General features: G+C 43.4%; 2 protein-coding genes across 2 annotated transcripts in view; both read left to right on the top strand.

Annotated features, from left to right (window-relative positions):
* The window catches only part of LOC109486009 (contactin-5-like), a 7,284-nt gene extending 1,130 nt beyond the window's left edge, over positions 1-6,154 (top strand). Inside the window, exons 2-8 of the mRNA XM_019789705.1 lie at positions 1,394-1,577; positions 1,852-2,012; positions 2,460-2,580; positions 2,799-2,968; positions 4,712-5,017; positions 5,567-5,806; positions 5,934-6,154. Coding sequence (XP_019645264.1) covers positions 1,394-1,577; positions 1,852-2,012; positions 2,460-2,580; positions 2,799-2,968; positions 4,712-5,017; positions 5,567-5,806; positions 5,934-6,154 — 1,403 coding nt within the window. The remainder of the gene's footprint in view (positions 1-1,393; positions 1,578-1,851; positions 2,013-2,459; positions 2,581-2,798; positions 2,969-4,711; positions 5,018-5,566; positions 5,807-5,933) is intronic.
* A 3,470-nt stretch (positions 6,155-9,624) lies between these two features.
* Positions 9,625-20,387, top strand: part of LOC109486008 (mucin-17-like) — a 17,396-nt gene continuing 6,633 nt past the window's right edge. Inside the window, exons 1-11 of the mRNA XM_019789703.1 lie at positions 9,625-9,921; positions 14,701-15,011; positions 15,139-15,277; positions 15,583-16,154; positions 16,488-16,626; positions 16,958-17,799; positions 17,940-18,078; positions 18,447-18,982; positions 19,332-19,470; positions 19,752-19,807; positions 19,867-20,298. Of these exons, the coding sequence (XP_019645262.1) occupies positions 9,852-9,921; positions 14,701-15,011; positions 15,139-15,277; positions 15,583-16,154; positions 16,488-16,626; positions 16,958-17,799; positions 17,940-18,078; positions 18,447-18,982; positions 19,332-19,470; positions 19,752-19,807; positions 19,867-20,298 (3,375 nt within the window). The 5' untranslated portion in view covers positions 9,625-9,851. The remainder of the gene's footprint in view (positions 9,922-14,700; positions 15,012-15,138; positions 15,278-15,582; positions 16,155-16,487; positions 16,627-16,957; positions 17,800-17,939; positions 18,079-18,446; positions 18,983-19,331; positions 19,471-19,751; positions 19,808-19,866; positions 20,299-20,387) is intronic.

Raw genomic sequence — 20,387 nt, 5'->3', positions numbered from 1 at the left:
ATACAATATGGAAATGGCGAACTTGACTTACCCATGGACACTCTAACACTCAGTATAATGTACCCAGGACACTTATCTAACTAGTAATAGTGACTTGTAATCTACATGTGTATGCCCGGAGTGGTGAAACTTCTGAGGGAAGAACTGAAAAAACAATCTGGTCCTAGACGTACTTTGGACATTCATTTGGAGATTTAGTGTGAGTCTGTGAGAGTAATTTTGCTCGTAGCAACGATATTTTAATTCGATTTGTCTGACTTGTAAAGTCTCGAGGTGTAGTCCTTTTTAATAAGACCAAGTGCAATATGTAGAAATAAGACTACAGTATTTAGTAGTGCTCACTTGGATCTGTCAGTGGGACAGTGTAACGTTGCTATTTTATCTAACCTCTTGTAAATATCAAAGAATGAGATTTTATTTTGTATTGTACTGATTTCACGAGGCTCTCCAAGGATGGAGGAAATAAAGAGATGAAATGAAATGAAATGAATGAATGAATGAATGAATGAATGAATGAATGAATGAATGAATGAATGAATGAATGAATGAGTGAATGGTTTATTTAAGATGAAAATCCCTCTCGCAGTGAGTCTATTGGCTGAATTGCGGGTTCCTAGCAATTCCTTTCAGCAAATAGTTGAAAGTAACATGATACCATTAATACCATGTATGCCGTCAACACAGTAATAACAGAAATTTTGGCTATATTTTAGTTGCAAACAGGAACATGTAGCATATATTATAAGGAGAAATGGCATAATGTCATACAACGTATGAAAAGAAATCTAACGTATGAAAAGACACAGTGTATCCAACATAGAATTGAAATATGAAGTATGGAAAGAACTACAAAATATATAATTACCAATCACGAAAACTGCCATAAAGTACAACGGAATGTTCAAACAAAGACAAAGCAACACTTATATAGTTACCAAAACGTTATATACTGCATGACAGGCAATATTCAAACTCATCTTCCCTGATGACCTCCTGACAACCCGAAGGTTAAGCCAGAAGATTTATCGTTCGTTTTCTACGTCTAGACTCATCAATATTAGATTGTGCATGTATACCCACGGGCCAGCGCAGGGTCGAGAAATTCAACAATGCCTGTTTGAAAATCAACATATTGTTGGCGTGCTCCAAGTTAGGAAAATTCCATCATGAAAATTCCGTCATAAATGACATGTTAAATTCTGTATAGTCTTCTACAACTAAAAATCTAAAAAGCTAAATACATGTATGAATAACGTCACCCTACGTACAGAGTATATGTATGCGGCAAAGTACGTACAGAATATACGTCAGCGGCAACAATAAAGGTTTAACTATTCTCTACCATGACGTCTCTAAGATGTAAACCTTCTTTAATATTGTCGATGTGTTTCAGTTGTGTGTAGTAACAAGGGCCTGCCCATCTCCACGTCAGTCCGGGGTACCCTGGGTGAGATCGTCACCCTGCCGGCCAGCTACGATCACGACCAGCCCGTCATCGCCCTGACATGGAACAAGTTCGACCCCAACATCCAGGGAACCCGGATTCCCGTCTACATGTACTCTCCTAACAGTAACAGGTAATTCTCTAAAATATAATAAATTACAACCTAGAGGCGCTAGGAGTACTGCTGCCGATTCTTGTATCCACCTATGCGTAAGCTAGTGCTTAAGTCTTATTTTACATAATACGACATTTTAAGATAGGTAGGATGTAAGATACACAGGCATTGATGTAGGCAAGGATAGAAGGTCTGTTTTGACATTTCGGAAAGACTGGAGGGATAGAATTGGTCCTTAGAACAACCAAGTTTCATGGCAATCTTACATGTGATTCTGTGTCTCCCATCTCAGCTCCTTACCCCTGGGCCCGTTCAAGGACCGCGCGACGCTCAACAACAACGGCTCCCTGACGTTACGTCATCTGGAGAAGAAGGACGAGGGCCAGTACGTCATGACTACGTTAATAGACGCGGTCGGACAGCAGGAACACTATGTCTACCTCGAAGTGCAAAGTAAGGCAACTGAAGAGTTTGTAGACTTCTTAGACCGTGAAAGTACAGCTCGTTCACTTTAGATACCAAAAAGGGGCTGTATAGGGGGAGGGGTCTATTCAGTTTGTCATCATCATTCAGTTACGGGATTGTCCATTTTGCAATAGCGGCAATATTACATATTTAGCTGATGCTGTACTCTACTTATAACAATTATTCAAAGCAAAGGCAACATCAGCCACTAGAGCTGAGGGCTTCTTTAACATAATGGCAGTCCGGAGCCAACGAATGTATTCAATGATTGATTGAGTGTTATTGCAATTGTTTGCACATTGTAGTGCATGCAATAGTTTTATTCATAATATGTGTATGTTTTATCTCATCTTTATAAGTTTTGTAGACAATGTCTCCTGTTATTAGTGAAGATGAAGGTAAGGTGGGAGCGTTTATTTTTCATTCCCCTTGCAGTACCTCCGAAAGTAAGTGTAGGACAACAGAGCCCGCTGCGTGTTCCCATCAACACCAACATCACACTCAACTGCACGGTGGAGAAGAGCACTAACCTACAGTACAACATCTACTGGCTCAGGTAGGCAGGCGTTTCCTCAGTAAATGTACAATACGTTTTGTGATTGTGCTATATGCCCCTAATATCCGTTTATTTAGAGGGAAGGGAAACATATTGTTTTTGCTTAGTTTCTTCTAGTTTGCCACTGGATAGTTTCAAAAATGTGAAAAAAAAACTGAATTAAGTATGTAGATGATCATGAGAACTGTTTTAGTTCCCGATTTTTTCTGGATGTACAGGAATGGTGTCCGGCCGCCTCCCGGCTGGCATGTTGAGTATGAGGACCAGAACTCCTACAAGTCTGCCCTAACGGTCACCAGACTTACCCGAGAGGATGCCGGGAATTACACCTGCGTGGCGCAACATGGCGGCAGCTGGCAGTCAGACAGTCTCTCATTGGATGTTCTGTGTAAGGAGAAATATTAACTCTTCTGGCAACCTTGGAAATTATGCGATAAAGATCATAGCTGTAGTGATAGGATAGCTAGAAAACCGATAGATCAAAATATAGAATTACACGTGCGCGATTATGAAAAGCTTACCCAATCAGTTAGGAATGCATCTTCGTGGTTTGTAATACTAAGTATGTTTGTAGGTCTTATGCAACTCAAACCAAACAGAGGTTGAGGCTTCGGCTTATTGTCTTCGTCAGAAGGACTATGAAATTGTCTCGCCGGAGTGTGGGGAACTGCGGATTTTGCGATATAACTCTGGAAGGCATGATTCGACGTCCATGATTTTTGGCAGGCAGATTACCGCTGTTAAGGTCAAAGTCAAGTACAAGTTTCGGCTTCGTGGGGGGTCCGTGCGTCACGTTAGTGCACCTTTTGTGTTTGTGGCTTGTTAGCAAGATAACTCAAGTATTTGTAAAATGTTGATCATAATTCTTGGTGTGGTGCTTACTATTGTCGGGACCAAGGTTAAGTTCGTTACTGAGCTTCGTGGGGGGTTTCGTTGTGACTACAGGGGGCATTTTGTTAATTTTTCTTGTGAGCAGGATAACTTTTGTATGTGTGGATGGAAGTTAATGAAATTTGATAGGCATGTTACTGTGGTGGTCTCCAAGATTGAGTTCAAAGATGAGAGTCGTGGAGGTCGTTATGTCCCCGTAATAGGACCTTTTGTGTTTAGAAATCCCCCACCTACATCTGCTTGGAGACAGCCGACAGCTGGATTTAGCCGGGGAACCCCATAATGGGATGGGATCAAATGACGTTACATTGAGGGATTGTACTATAACTTCAGTAGGGGGAGGATAGGTTGGACATATGTCAGGTTATTTTCTACGGCCACACCAAGTAATTGCTATGGATGACGTCCACTGGAGACCTTAAATCTAATTACCTTAAATTTAAGGCAAGCGCGCAATAAAATCACGAAGGGCCGAAAAACGAGATGCCTAGATTTGGAATATACTAACTGTAGAAGTACAAATGTTAGGACACAAAGAACACAAGAAACAAGTCTTCTATTTGTCATAAAGACAAATTAACAAAACAGCAGTAGTCGCCCTGTTCTGATTCTTTCCTTTACAACATCTTCTCTTATTATATTTTGCGGCGCTGTCGTGACACTTTCAACACAGTAAGAATTTCTTGAAGGTTTTTTTTCCAGTAACAGTCCAAACTCAAATAACGTAGGAGGGGGGGGCTAACACGGGTGACGACGCATCTGTATAATCTGCGGCAAACCGTTTCAGGGTGTTCTGTACCATAAAAATAGTACAGAGATTCTTTTGTTCTTTAGACCAAATAGATTATTAAAAAGAGTGAAGAATACGCATGTCAATTTCTCTAGAACGATGTACTTCTGACGAAGACATGAGATCTCCGACCTCTAGTTTATGACATGTTTTTAGTTTTTTTTATTGGGCTCTCTTTTTGTATTGTATCTTTTTTAAACGCCAGCTTAAGTTGTAACCGTCTGGCAAATGCCTGGATACTGCATGCATGTCCAATTTGCTACTGTCTTTGCAGCCTCTGAAAGATCTGCTTGGAGGTTATTATGCACCCCGCACCCCAGGTGGCAAATAAAGTAAATTTCGTTACATTATTTGTGGAGTTTGTGATGAGACCAGAGTGGCATGATTGCGTTAAACCGATAACAAAAATGTCGACGCAAACCTTCTCGCCCCCTTTCCTCTCTCTCCCAGACCCGGCAGTCATAACCAACATCTCCGCCCCCACCATGGCGTTTGTGGGGACCTCCGTGTCTCTATCGTGCCAGGCTGACGGCAACCCCGCCCCGCAGATCCACTGGTACCGAGCCGGCGCGGACTCCAGCCCGATCCACACAGCCGACCAAGGGAAGAGCAGCTCCAGGCTGACCCTACAGGAGCTGGACACGTCGGACGATGGTCAGTACGTCTGCCTGGCCACCAACAGGATGGGACAGTGGGACAGGCGATCTGTTCATCTGACGGTGCTGAGAGTGGCATCACCTCCTACAGCTGTCATAGGTAATCATACACTCTTTGCTTACTTATAGGCCTACTATTCATCCTTGGGCAATCCTGGTGCCATCTCTACCAGCGGCTCCGATGTGTGTCCAGATGCCTTCACGTTGGCCTAAAGGTCTCTCCCCATGTGCCCCTCAGTCTCCCCCTCTTCACACTCTCAGTGGAGTCTTCAAATTATGAGCCACAGCAAGACAATAACGTTGTCAAATTCCACAAGTATTTACAGATAATTCAGCAAAAGAAGGTAGTGTGATTTTGACTGACACAGTTTTTTAAAATCTTTAATAAAAAATGATGAGGATGGATAGGTGATTTATATTGTCCCGGTTCATCACTGGCCACCTTAAGCGATTTGGGTTCTCGCCTCGAAAGCGCCACCTGCATCGGTTATATATAGCCGGCAGAAGCAGTACTCCAGTCAGAAGCTACGAGGAAGGTGTCAGATAGACACGGAAACGCAAGTAGGTGAGAGTGTGTCATTTTGTAAAAGGAAACCCTATCCTATGACGGGATGATTCTGATGACTATACCCCCTCTCCACATCTTCAGCAGAAACTGCCACGAAGCCGGGCTCCTGGGCGGACTTCTCCATGATAGTAGGCGGGGCGGCGGGAGGAGCGGCCGTGCTGCTGACCGTCATGCTGACGTGGTTCGTCTGGTCCCGCCGCCTGAAGGACAAACCCGGGTACGGCAACCCCACCTTGCTGATGCCGGGTCTACAGGGGCAGAGCAACGCCATGGTCATGGTCAGCGACGAGGGGAACACGCTATCAGTCAAATCCTTCACCGGTAACGTATTGAATTCTTTTATTTTATTGATTCAGCTGTACAGAAGACATAGACTGTGACTGTGTATGTCTCTCTTTACCATAAATAGGAAATTTATCTTCATTATGTTATGTCCTCCATTCTGTAGGGAGTGAGAAGAAAGATGTCTGTGTGTCCCAGGAAAGACCACCTATACCCGACTCACTACAGGCTAAGATAGCTGCAGATCTCTCCAACTGGACATCGGACAAAGCAGCCGGCTGCGCATGTTCAACCGTAGATTCCAAATCAACAAAATGTTCAGAAGAAGACGACGAGAAGGCTGAAACCGAGCGAGAATATCGCACAGAAGAGATGGAGTTGCCATGAGTTACCTAAATATATGGATTAGCGTAACAACAAGATATGAACACTAAGAGTTCCGGGACCTTCTATCTTCTATATCTAACCCCAAATAATGTTAATCTTTGATGAAATAGAAAACTAATTTAGTGAAAAGCCAGTCAAATATTGAGACATGTACAGCTCAAGTCCATTGTTATTTATGGCTTTTTAACTATTTCATTTACAAATGTCCCTGGGGCAGATGACGAAAATTGACGAATGAGAAACTTTATAAAATATAGATTTTAGGGACGATTTGTGAGACTGAATGGCCTTTTGTATTTTATGAACTACGTACTTGGACGACGAAATGTTATGCAGATATCTTTATAGACATTGTGTGAAGGATGTTACTTCGATGTGATTAATACTCCACTGGATGATTGCGTCTCATTGCGTTAACATTTCTGACATGATGATGCATGGAAAATGGTGAATTCTAATATTAGTGATCACATTTAAAGTCCCTAGTTCCCATGTTTGGTACTATTATAAGCCAGGATGATTAGAACATTGCATTGTAATATCTGACACGCTGTTTTTGGCATGTACGTACTAGGTACTTTCGACACATCACTTGGGCGTCTTAGCGCCATGATATTTGTATAAATCTGACCTATTGTACGAATGTAAATATGATTAAAAAAAACTGTTCCTGAAACTTTCGACTGTTACTGAAGCATGTCCAAATTTGTTTCCAAGTGACCAATTTTTACATAAATAATGACCAAAACAGGTTGGATAGTGGTAAATTTTGGCAGTGGTAAAATTGTTTGTATGTCAACGATATTCTAATAAAATCATGAAGATTATGCAATCTCCATGACACATTTTGTAACGTTCATGAGCCTACATGTTTTGCATAGTTTATCACTAACTACGTTCTCAAACCATCGCTGTCATCAATTGCTTCCTTAGTAGTTCTTATGGTTATTTCTATGGATTAACAAATCGTATCATATGCAAGCACGCTGGCAGGGCTTACATGGGGGAGGGGGGCGGCACCTGTCGGGCAGACCGCTAGGAGCGCTGTTTAGTCAGGCTACATTCATACCTTCTTGGCTTACGTTGGCTTTAATTGGCTGTTCACTCTCATAATCATGCAACCTGTGGAAAACAGAAACTTTCAGGCGAGGATAAATATCAGTAAGCGAGTGACGAATATACTGAGGCTGAAGTGACCATATTGGCTCGTTAGAAAAGTTCAGACATGAGCACAGTAACGCAGCATCTTTGTTAGTGATGATCTATGGAAGGAGTCACTGTTTCTAGTCATATACTGCTTCGTATGATCATGTAACAGTTAATGCATATGGATAGGGATATCATAGTACTGTATCAAGACAGCCTCATATAGAGATAATTAAACAATCAAAACAATATGTAAACTCCTCATGATGGACATGCTATATCTCAGACAAATAAGGCTGATCTTCTGACGATCCCATACTGCCTTGCGCAGCAAGCGACGAGTCTACTAACTGAATAGAACATTCCTGACGTAACTTTTAACTTTCCTTCCCAACTTCGGTGCTCTTGTTTCTTCTTGAACATACTAGGAAACCATGTAACACATGCTGCGAGTTTCTCTAAGCTTCTCCTGAAGAATTTCTTTCACCTGCAGGTCTGAATAAGACGATTTGCTTCAATGAAAATAGGTCAAGCGATGCTTTAGTAAACAACTTGGACAATGCTGCACCTAAGCCTAGAATGCAAGACAGGCATTATGTAGATCAACCCAAGATAGCCAGTAGTGTGCTGTTTGCAAATAATACAACGTCTGTTAGGTACCGTCTTTAAACTGGGGATTGCGGTTGAGAACTGAAGATGTTTATCAAGCTTTATTTGTACAAGGCTGGGTCTGTATTCACCTGACAGTACCGTCTGGTCTCTAAATATACATATCTACCTGTTATCGAAGGGTGTGTGTTGATACCGCCTGTGGAACTAGAAACAGAATAAAGTAACTTACGGAATGCTTCTGATCAGGAGACGTGCATAGTGTAAAATGTTCAACCATCTTGAGTTGACTGTTGGAGTCCTGGCGTCCTTGTAGAGTTAACATAGCACATATGACTACCACTAAGTGTATCATTTTTCAGTTCATGAGTCTGTCTCAGGCTGCATGCTTCGGTCTTCACGCGGGTGGGGAGGGGGGTCACCCGCCATCATTTGTGCCCTAACAGGGCGTGGTCCAGGTGACCTAGCGAGTAAGGTATTTCTGCGCTCGCTACTCATGCACAGGTGCAAGCATGCTTGCAAGGCTTCGGCGGGCATTACAGCACAAAATTAGCCTCATTAGGTTGTCGTTTGTGGTCTTAAAAAGTCATTTAACAAGATTTGCCATGATACCGCTCGTGGTATCACTTCATTTCCTCTAAAGCTGTTTTCCTTGGGGCAACAGAAATGGTTAACTTGTCTCAATTGTGCGGTCATTTACCTGAATCAACCTGGTGCGCACTCACGTATCTGTGACAGCTATGACGTCACAAAAGAGGGGTCAGCCAGCGGCTGTGTCCTCTTGGTCGTTCACACTTGTTCACACGTTCACACTGGTTACTCTTGGTAACCGGGCTACAAAGGAGTGGGGAATTCATTATGATGAATGCTTAGTTTTATCTCCAAAAGAGGAAATGATAGTTGGGTTAATAGGCTCGTGAAGTCTGTCCCTTGACCCACTAACCCCCCCCCCCTTTCCGTCTCAAATTCATCAGTCGACACACCTTTTGAGCTTTGGTCTTTTTAAAGTACTAGCAGACCACCTAAGATCGGATTGAATTACTTCAAACTAGGTTATGGGTAGCCTGTAAGTATGTAACGTAAGAAGCATCTAAAAAAGAAGACGTGAAGACAGCAATGCCTGTCTATTTTATAAACATGTAATAATGAAGTATTGGTTATTACAAATTACAATGGCCAGGCCAAGTCATGTCAAACAGCCATTACACAAATGCACACAAAATTACGGGTCCTAGAGAAAAATATTGACATAAATGACAAGTATTCAGCAATGTACAAACATGTTTTTCCTAACCTATTATACTCCTCTTTTAGAAAATTCATTGTACTATTTTCAACGTTGTCTTCATACATTTTTTTAGAAATTCATACCCATATATACTATATTGTTTGTCTATGCTACATGCTGCTGTTTTCTTAGTGACTTTAAAATGTGTGATTTGAGTCGACCTGTCGGTTACGCTGACGCTTCTCACCTGACTAATGGACAAACTATCTTCAATGTTTTCCCTGTCAATGAATCACAGGGGTCAGTGGATTCACGATTAATGACACGGCGACTCTGATTGGTCTCGTATACGGCAAGCTCTTTTAGATGCCGACCACGGATGGCCAATGAGGACGCGGCTTTTATATCCACCTGATCAACCTTATAGGTGAATAGCGGTCTGCGGTGTACACAAAGAGAGGTGTATTTTGATTGGCTCTTCGTTGAAGAGACATCATCGGACCACACCCGTCCACACCCTTCAAGCTGTGTTTGCAAAATGGGCGGTGTGCCTCACTGGTCATATAGAAAATCACCAAGCGTCCTCCCCCCACTGTTCTCTCGGCCAAATCTGAACGGTAGTACCAGTCACCAGTTGGAAACAAGCCTTGAAAAAGCGTTCTATCTACACTAACACACCTACAAGAAGACCGTAACTCGTGTGGGCTCTAGAAGATGGATTTAGCCTGTGCGAGGGCCGTTCTCCTAGGGTTTTTGCTGGTCGTCTCAGCTCTACTTTCTGCAGGTAAGCGCAAACAATACTTCTATAACTAACGACTGTTGGCACATACTTCAAACGTGCTCAAGTGTGGTGTATTGTTAAAGTTATAGGGCCAAGATTGTGATCTAACTGTTTCTGTTGTCTTTACTAGTAAAGATTATAAATTATCTAGGTTATGGGTGTAGTTTGTTGGCATGGAAACCAGTGACTTCTTAACGCTTATTAATTACTTGCTGCAATTTAAGAAATGATTATTTATATAGTATCGGCGATATGGACATTTTGGACCATAAAGATAATCATTACACAAACAATGACCCCCATAAAACCTCTCCAACTTAGATAGGATTATGCAGCAGTGTCTGTGTGTAAATCATGACACACTGTTCTCGCATGAGGGACACGATAAGCTGCTTAAGTGTTGAGACAGGACACGAGACTGATTTTCTAGTGAGTTGTTGGTTAAGATACAGCTCAGGGAAATTAGTACTCTCACAGACCAGTGGTATCACATTAATGGACAAAATTGTACACACCCAAATTCGAGGCAGAGGCGTTAGATGTTGTATTGGTAGAGATGAAAATCCTTGAGGTTTTCTTTAACTGAAGTTCAAAACATCGTCCAATTTGTGGTCGATGGATGCTTCCAGGTTACGGTTTGAAGCAGGTAAAATAAACAGGTTCGACGCTAAACCTTTATCCTTACAAACGCCATATGAATGTTATGCTCGTGATCACAATGATATGCTTTTTTCCTTTCTTTGACGTTTGAGTTGCCAGGTCTGTTCTCTGTGTACTAACCATGCGTTGCCTACGTTGTATATCGACATGGATAATGCATATGGGAAATTTTCCATCTGGTGTGTCAGGCGGTACCGTGTCTTTTGGCTTATTCAGCAACAATGCTGGGGAGAAAGTCTTTTAGCCGTGCATCCGGCACACATGTTTGTCTGGGCCCTTCAGCTCATAGCAGCTTATCAGCTTTCAACATTCTTTATATTTCTGGATCAATACGACCAACGCCTCTATCCCTTCAGCACATTGTTATAACTAACGTTACCTAACAAAAGTCATGCCATAATCACAGTCCCACAAAGTATGCTAGTCAGAAGGCACAATCAGGATGCCGAAATGTGTCCACATCGCGCGACATCTGTAACACGCAAAATAACATCATAGCTATATATAGAGTGTAAGCTTAAGGTAAAAGTAGTTAAATCGCCTACACTGACATTTGCGATAACCTGTAGAACGTTTGTTTCGTCATCATCATGCCCCGTTTTTTACATTGATGTTTATTCTACCATTTAGGCCAGTTAACAGGTGGTTTTAGGAACCTCTCTCACGTACACAGTTATGGTACTACATAGTACTTAATATAATTGAACTTATCATTGATTATTCTTACCCTCCTCTTACCTCCTCTTTATGTACAGTGCAGTGAACTTAGCCTCCTTCGCAGGCGTTCTAGGTGCGTTCTAGGTGCGTTCGTGGGGGGGGGGCTAATTTGCACTATTTTCTGATTGGCCAAGTTTTCTCATCGAACGCGCCTCTCTGACAGCCACAGCCTTCGAATTCTCTGACACCGCCCCCCCCCCTAAACGCGACTGCACCTGACACGCCTGCAAAGGAGGCTATACCAGCTACACGAACTGTCCTCTCGGACATTGGTACGTGCCATGAAGTGTGTAAACAATAAGAAAAGGCGTGGCCGTACCAAGGCTAGACCAGCGGCGGGCGGTCATGCTTGACCTTAGATACTGTCAAATTATGATACTAAAGATGCTTTTCGACACTTTAGTGATAGCTAGTTGTCGACAGTCCCACACTGCTAGTAATCTGGACATTTTGAAGTGTCGAACTGAACGCCATAGAACGAGCGCTATACCACACATGGTCCGCCTACTAAACACGTCTTTCAATGCCGCAAATTGCCCTAAAACTTGTATTCTCTATCCGATTTTAAAGAATTTCAATTCTGAACTGTACAACATTTGCTTTTGATTTTAGCTTGTGTAGAAAAAATGTTGTTCATGTTTTGCAGTCAATTTCTGTAATATCGCTTTTATCAATTCAGCCTTTGGGCTGCGACTGTTATGATATTCTTCTTCTTCTGTTATGATATAGTTGATGTCATAATAAACCATTCTACTATTACTTTATGAATCGTCCTGAGAGACCCACAATTACTCTTTGATAAGTCGCGTGAACGTTATGCCTAAGACGTTCTGCTTAGTGGGCAGCATGATTCAATCATTTAATTGTCACTCCCTAGTATATGAATATGTGTGATCAAATAAGTCCACTGAAATGGCGTTTACTTAATCAATGCACTCATTCGGTGCAAAGAGAGTCTAACGCACGCATTCAGTGCAAAGTGAGACTAATAAATGCACACATTGGGTGAAAAGAGAGTCTCGAAGTAAGTAATAGTGCTGAACGACCTGAACCTTGAGTCAAGGCGTTCCGTTGAGTCATTGTCAGGTGTTTTCTCATGCAAAGCTCTTGAGTAGACAGGACAAATACCCGTGCCACTCCACACCCGGTACGGCGCTATAGCACGGCCCCACTCAGGTGTAACGTCTGGTAACAGCCTCACGGACAGGCGATTAGCAGGTACGCAAACAACCGGTCGATCAGTCATTCCGTCATAAGCCCCTGTTACACATAGCTGAATTTGGCCTCCAGAACACCATCCAACCATGGTTAGGAGTAGCCTAGGTAACAAAAAAAATAGTAAGCCCCTGTCGCACATAGCCAAATGTGTCCTCCCAAACACCACCAAACCCAACCATGGTCAGGAGAGAAGGTAAAAAAATAATAAGCCCCTGTCGCACATAGCTGAATTTGGCCTCCAGAACACCACCCAACCATGGATAGGAATAGGTAAAGCCCCTGTCGCACATAGCCGAATATGGTCTCCCGAACACCAGCCGACCTCCACCCAACCATGGCTTGGAGTAGGTCGGGAGCATGCAAGGTTGGCTTTGGGTCGCTTGTGTTGGGTTAGGTTGGCTTCTGTTCGGCGCTGAGACAGCCGAATGTTTCAAAATGTTTAAAACATTCGGGTGTGGAGGGTAGGTTCTGTCATAGTTGGCTGGTGGTTTGCTAATATTCGGGAGTAGGTTGGCGCATGGTTGGCACTCGAATTCAACTCAAATTTCATTATATTTTTGTACCAAAAGTTAGGCGTGGCCTAAATCTGGCCAGACTGCTCCCGAAGTTTAGCCAACCTTGGTTGGCTGGTGTTCGGGGGAAGGTCTTAAATGTGTGACAGGGTATCATGTTCCCAATACCGGAGGCCTTACTCCGTTCTCCCTGTATATGAATGGGCCGTCCTTCACATAGCAGCCGTGTGAGAAGCGAATCGGCCGGTCCTGGTGTATGCTTACGTCTGGCCTCTCTGTTCTTTCAGGCCCAAGAGCAGAGGCCGGTGTTGTTTCTCAAAATCAACATTTTATTGATACAAAATCAACCGAATTTGTAAAATATTACTGTAACAATATTCTGATAAAACCCGAATACTCTCCAGATACAAAATAATGTTCCTTTTCTCGTAAAATTGGGGTGATCTTGAAAATTATTTTAGTGTGTTGGTGGATACAAGCATTACTTCCCCTTCCCTTGGGCAAAGATATGACCTTAATCTCTAGCCATCATCCCATTGGCATCAACAAGTAAAACTCCATCAAAGTGCCTTCAGAAAGGTAGAAGTGATCTTTAGAAATTTGAGTCATCATGTTTGTAATGCATGTGTGTTTGTAATGCATATGTGTTCATCAATTTGCAGTCATAGCGACTTAATTGTCATGTTGTGCCCGGGCAATTGACCCAGGTCTTCAGAAATTACCCCGTTAGAACCCATTGTAACCAAGATAGAGTCTGCGATGTGGTAGCTTCGAAAACAACACATGCTTCTGTAGCCTAGTCCCCCTATAATGCCGACTGACTTTTGGACAAGTCATATCTGTATTCCAGCTTGCCCCACCCAGCTCTAAAACATCCGTACGTCACGTCGCTGTCTAACTGATAAGACAGTGGTGACGGGGCAAATTAAACGTCCACAGGTCCAGATTCATGTTGTGAAAATTAAACGACGTTTTGTACTGGCATTGGGTTTTGTACAAATCATAGTATATCAACAAATCAAACAAAATTCCTTGATAGACTCGTAACGCCAAAAGACGGGTTACTTGTTGAATAACTTGTTTTCTTCACATTGCAGTTAAATACTCAAATATGAAGCTAAATATTAATATAAAATAATAAATTCACAAACAAGGATAGGATTTTACCAACATTTTTCCCTCACGTTTTGATAAACGTGAGGTTGACAAATACCATATTTGAACTGGTCGCAGGGCTGCCGTTAGGTGTACATACTGCCTGTGTACCGACCTGTCTGACGATGACATGTAAATACAAATAACGCGAGAAGTACGCGTGATCAGGGTGAGCCATCACAGCATGTCCGCTGCTTTCAGCTATTAACTTCATGTAAGATAGATGTAAATCAAACAGACAAGACAATCCTGCCAACAGCGAAGTTACTGGTTGACTACAATGATGGCTACATGAAAATAATTTGCTGAACTAAAGTACACTGAGAAAAACCATTCTTTAAGCATGTCTTAAACCATGCGTAAAGGTCCCGTTTCTTCCCTTACCGGCTTACGTGTTGCTTCACGCGTGCTTCGTTAGATGCGCGAAGTCATAAATCTCTTCAAATATACAAAAGTTAGGTAAAACGTACCTTTCTTTGTCTTTTGATTACATGGACTTTTCTTCGCTTTCTTACAACAGACGCACAGAATGGCGTGTACCAACCTATTGGGGTACAGAATAGCAGCATCATTCCAGATGGCCTGATGACAGCGTCATCCCAACTAAACGGTTCCGAGGCGTACAGGGGCCGCTTGAACGGCGATGGAGCCTGGCAGCCGACTGGACAAGATGCATTACGGTACCTGGCCGTGGACCTAGAGAAAAAGTATTACGTTTTCGGTATCCAAACCCAGGGACAGGGAGATGGCTACGTCGAGACGTTCAGGATCTTATACCAGACGGACTCATCACAACTGATTGGCTACTCGGAAGATGGTGTGAATCCCAAGGTAAGCTCTTAGATGACTGTTGATAGACATACTATGCTATTCTCTGCTATAGAGTCATAGACACATTTCAGAGCCTAGTGTATGTATACAAGCCGATGGATTGACAGAAATTATACTTTTTTGATAGATCTTCACAGGTAACAGCGACAACGAGACGATTGTCCAGCAAAACTTCACCTCGTACATCTACGCCCAGGTTATCATCATCAATCCTCAAAATTTCTCCGGCTCTCCGAGACTGAGGATAGAGTTACTCGGAGTTGAAGGTAAGTAGCAAAACGAACACTGACATCACCGCAGTAGAAAATTGATTCTTAGGGACGATTGATTGCTCAATGGTGGAATTTGTATACAAGCACTAGGTAGGAAAATATGAGAACAATGCATGTAACAATGTCGTAGGGTATACCTCTGCGTTGATAGACTTCGCCATGTATGCTAAGGTGATAATGTGACTTATGGTACCCATTTACAGTGCATAGACAAATTGGCCTCTGTCAGTAGGGAAACCTACAACATGTGTCTTGAATGTATTTCAATGGAAGGACATAGAATATCTCCTATTTTTCAGAACTCCCCACAACAAGCTCTCCAACAACGACTCCATTTGTGGCAACGACTCCACTCGTCTCAACGACTCCCCTCGTAACAACGACTCCACTCGTAACAACGACTCCACTCGTAACAACGACTCCACTCGTAACAACGACTCCACTCGTCACAACGACTCCCCTCGTAACAACGACTCCACTCGTAACAACGACTCCACTCGTAACAACACCACTTCCAACATCCTCCTCCACACAACTCTCAAGCACCACAACGGCTGAGACGTCATCTGGCGTGTACCAACCCATTGGGGTACAGGACAGCAGCATCATTCCAGATAGTCTGATGACAGCTACATCCCAACTGACCGGATCCGAGGCGTACAGGGGCCGCTTGAACGGCGATGGAGCCTGGCAGCCGTCTGGGCAAGACACACAGAAGCTCCTGGCCGTGGACCTAGAGAAAAAGTATTACGTTTTCGGAATCCAAACCCAGGGACAGGGAGATGGCTACGTCGAGACGTTCAGGATGTCATACCGGACGGACAGCTCATCACCACTGATTGGCTACTCGGAAGATGGTGTGGGCGCCAAGGTAAACGTTGTCATTGTTAACATTATTCTTCTCGCTTGTTTTTCTTTCCAAGTACAATGCTAAACTATAGCTTCTTCGGCTAAAAATGATACAGAAGACAAGAAAAAGGCATCAAGATGACAAGCGATACATCAGTTCCTTCAATTCGTATCATTTCTACTAGACAGTCAAAGTTTTTTTTTTCCTTTGCCTTCGTAATGCGTTCCCTATTTTGGAACGTAGAACGAACACTACCTAAGAAGGTATTTACATAATGGATTACCTGCAGTAATATCTATATAGTGTATTTGCTAATTATCTAGATAAAAAACAGAAATCATGTATTTTCCTCAGATCTTCACCGGTAACAGCGACAACGAAACTATCGTCCAACAAAACTTCACCTCGTACATCTACGCCCAGTATATCCTCGTTCAGCCTCAAAATTTCTCCGGCGCTCCGAGACTGAGGATAGAGTTACTTGGAGTTGAGGGTATGTGTTTAGAAATTACATTTACTTGGTGGAAGGAGAAAATATCAATGAAAAGGGGTCAACGATTCGATAAGGGAATTGCCTAAGCCCTTCCGACGTGTCAGATTACGGATCTGTCATTTGTACTCGTAATCTATCAGAACTGACTTCTATCTAAAATTTTGGTTCAACTTGCACTACGTATGTCCATCAGTGTCATTACCTGAAGTCTTACATTAGCTGTTACCTACCCACCTTAAAATGTCTTTTCGAGAGCGAAGTACCTCATGATCAGTTGTAAAGCATTGCCTTCGGATACAAATGACATAAATATATTCCTGCTATCTTCCAGTGCTCCCCACAACAAGCTCCCCTGTTACAACTCCATTGGAGACCACAACTCCAACTGTGACAACAAACTCCCCAACAACGACACCACTTGTGACAACAAACTCTCCAACAACGACTCCAATTGTGACAACAAACCCTCCAACAACCAACCCACTTGTGACAACAAGCTCTCCAACAACGACTCCAGGTAAAACAACAAGTTCTGCAGCAACGACTCCAAATGTGACAAACTCTCCAGCAACGAATCCCGGTGTGACAATAGCTTCAACTGAAACGACTCCGGATGTGCCAACGAGTTCTCCACCAACGAATCCAGATGTGACAACAAGTTCCCTGTTAACGACTTTACTAGCGACAAGAAGCTCCCCAGTAACGACCCCACTCAACACAACGGCATCATCGTCGAGTCCTGATGGGTCCACGACTTCGCCGACTATCGACGATACCTCCACGATGCAACAACAGTCCACCTCATCCAACATCGTCTCCAGTACGCAGAGCCAGACAGTTTCAAGTACCACAACGGCTGAGGCATCATCTGGCGTGTACCAACCTATTGGGGTACAGGATAGCAGCATCATTCCAGATGATCTGATGACAGCGTCATCCCAACTAAACGGTTCCGAGGCGTACAGGGGCCGCTTGAACGGCGATGGAGCCTGGCAGCCGTCTGGACAACAGGAATTTGAGGCCCTGGCCGTGGACCTAGGGAAAAAGTATTACATTTTCGGGATCCAAACCCAGGGACAGGGAGATGGCTACGTCGAGACGTACAGGTTCGTTTACCAGCCGGACAACTCAACAGAGCTGATTGCCTACTCGGAAGATGGTGTGAACCCCAAGGTTAGTGCTTATATGACAGTTGATAAATATACTATGGCAGAAAAAGTAGACATGAAGTAGTTGATTTAGATCAAAATAATTCAGCAAAGCTAATTTTTTCATCTATGTAGGAGGCTTCATTACATTCTTCTTTTCCTCAGATCTTCACCGGTAACAGCGACAACGAAACTATCTTCCAACAAAACTTGACCCCGTACATCCACGCCCAGTATATCCTCGTCAACCCTGTAAACGTCTCCGGCGCTCCCAGGCTGAGGATAGAGTTACTTGGAGTTGAGGGTAAGTAGCAAAAACGAACATTGGCATTACGAAAGTAGGGAATTGGCTCTTAGAAAAGATTGATTGCTTAATTCCGAATGGTATTTGGCACCGCTACGGAGGTGTTGTACATGAAAACAACATTTGCATTTTCTGCATCCTTCCCAGTACTGTACCAGCACCTTGCTCTATGTTCTAGGAAAGTGCGTTAGAGAAGTCCCCTAATGAGTCAAAAGAGTACTAGACAGGTCCCCTTTGAGAAAATAAATGGCACCAAGAAAAAGCGGTCGTCGTGCACAGACGGTCGGCTTATAGGGGCGGTTGCTTGAGCAAAGTTGACTGTATCTTGAATAGATGAAATGACATAGATTGTTTCTCCTATCTTCCAGAACTCCCCACAACAACAAGCTCTCCAACAACGACTCCCATCGTCACAACGACTCCACTCGTCACAACGACTCCCCTCGTCACAACTCCACTCGTCACAACGACTCCCCTCGTCACAACGACTCCCCTCGTAACAACGACTCCCCTCGTCACAACGACTCCACCCATTACAACACCACTTCCAACATCATCCTCCACACAACTGTCAAGTACCACAACGGCTGAGACGTCATCTGGCGTGTACCAACCCATTGGGGTACAGGACAGCAGCATCATTCCAGATCGCCTGATGACAGCTACATCCCAACTGACCGGATCCGAGGCGTACAGGGGCCGCTTGAACGGCGATGGAGCCTGGCAGCCGTCTGGGCAAGACACACAGACGCTCCTGGCCGTGGACCTAGGGAAAAAGTATTACGTTTTCGGTATTCAAACCCAGGGACAGGGAGATGGCTACGTCGAGACGTTCAGGATCTCATACCGGACGGACAGCTCATCACCACTGATTGGCTACTCGGAAGATGGTGTGGGCGCCAAGGTAAACGTTGTCATTGTTAACATTATTCTTCTCGCTTGTTCTTCTTTCCAAGTACAATGCTAAACTATAGCTTCTTCGGCTAAAAATGATACAGAAGACAGGAAAAAGGCATCAAGATGACAAGAGATACATCAGTCCCTTCAATTCGTATCATTTCTACTAGACAGTCAAAGTATTTTTCCTTTGCCTTCGTAATGCGTTGCCTATTTTGGAACGTAGAACGAACACTACCTAGAAAGGTATTTACATAATGGATTACCTGCTGTAATTTATATATAAAAATTGTTCCACATCCTAGTGTATTTGCTAATTATCTAGATAAAAAACAGAAATCATGTATTTTCCTCAGATCTTCACCGGTAACAGTGACAACGAAACTATCGTCCAACAAAACTTCACCTCGTACATCTACGCCCAGTATATCCTCGTCCAGCCTCAAAATTTCTCCGGCGCTCCGAGACTGAGGATAGAGTTACTTGGGGTTGAAGGTAAGTGTTAAAATCGTATTTATTTCATCAACAGGAATAATGGTGTAAAGGGATCAATGATTTGCATGAGAGATTATAACTCAAAGAAAGCATCAAATTCTGAATGTGTCACTGATATATCAAAACTGAATACTTTCTAGCACCATTATGTTTTCGTTCAACTTATACCATAGCTGTTACCTGCATACCTTTACATACTTGTTATAGAGCGAAGTAGGTCCTCATCAGTTGTAAAACTTTGTGATGAAACTGACAGAATTGATTTGGCTGCTACATTCCAGTGCTCCCCACAACAAGCTCCCCTGTTACAACTCCACTGGAGACCACGACCTCAATCGTGACATAGATTGTTTCTCCTATCTTCCAGAACTCCCCACAACAAGCTCGCCAACAACGACTCCACTCGCCACAACGACTCCTCTCGTAACAACGACTCCCCTCGTCACGACTCCCCCCAGAACAACACCACTTCCAACATCATCCTCCACACAACTGTCAAGCACCACAACGGCTGAGGCATCATCTGGCGTGTACCAACCCATTGGGGTACAGGACAGCAACATCATTCCAGATCGCCTGATGACAGCTACATCCCAACTGACCGGATCCGAGGCGTACAGGGGCCGCTTGAACGGCGATGGAGCCTGGCAGCCGTCTGGGCAAGACACACAGAAGCTCCTGGCCGTGGACCTAGAGAAAAAGTATTACGTTTTCGGTATCCAAACCCAGGGACAGGGAGATGGCTACGTCGAGACGTTCAGGATCTCATACCGGACGGACAGCTCATCACCACTGATTGGCTACTCGGAAGATGGTGTGGGCGCCAAGGTAAACGTTGTCATTGTTAACATTATTCTTCTCGCTTGTTCTTCTTTCCAAGTACAATGCTAAACTATAGCTTCTTCGGCTAAAATGAT

This window comes from Branchiostoma belcheri, unplaced genomic scaffold, assembly GCF_001625305.1.
Source record: "Branchiostoma belcheri isolate BF01 breed outbred unplaced genomic scaffold, Haploidv18h27 scaffold8, whole genome shotgun sequence".
NCBI classification, from domain to species: domain Eukaryota; kingdom Metazoa; phylum Chordata; class Leptocardii; order Amphioxiformes; family Branchiostomatidae; genus Branchiostoma; species Branchiostoma belcheri.
Note: the sequence above shows the minus strand (reverse complement) of the source record. Positions and strands in the feature narration are given on the sequence as shown.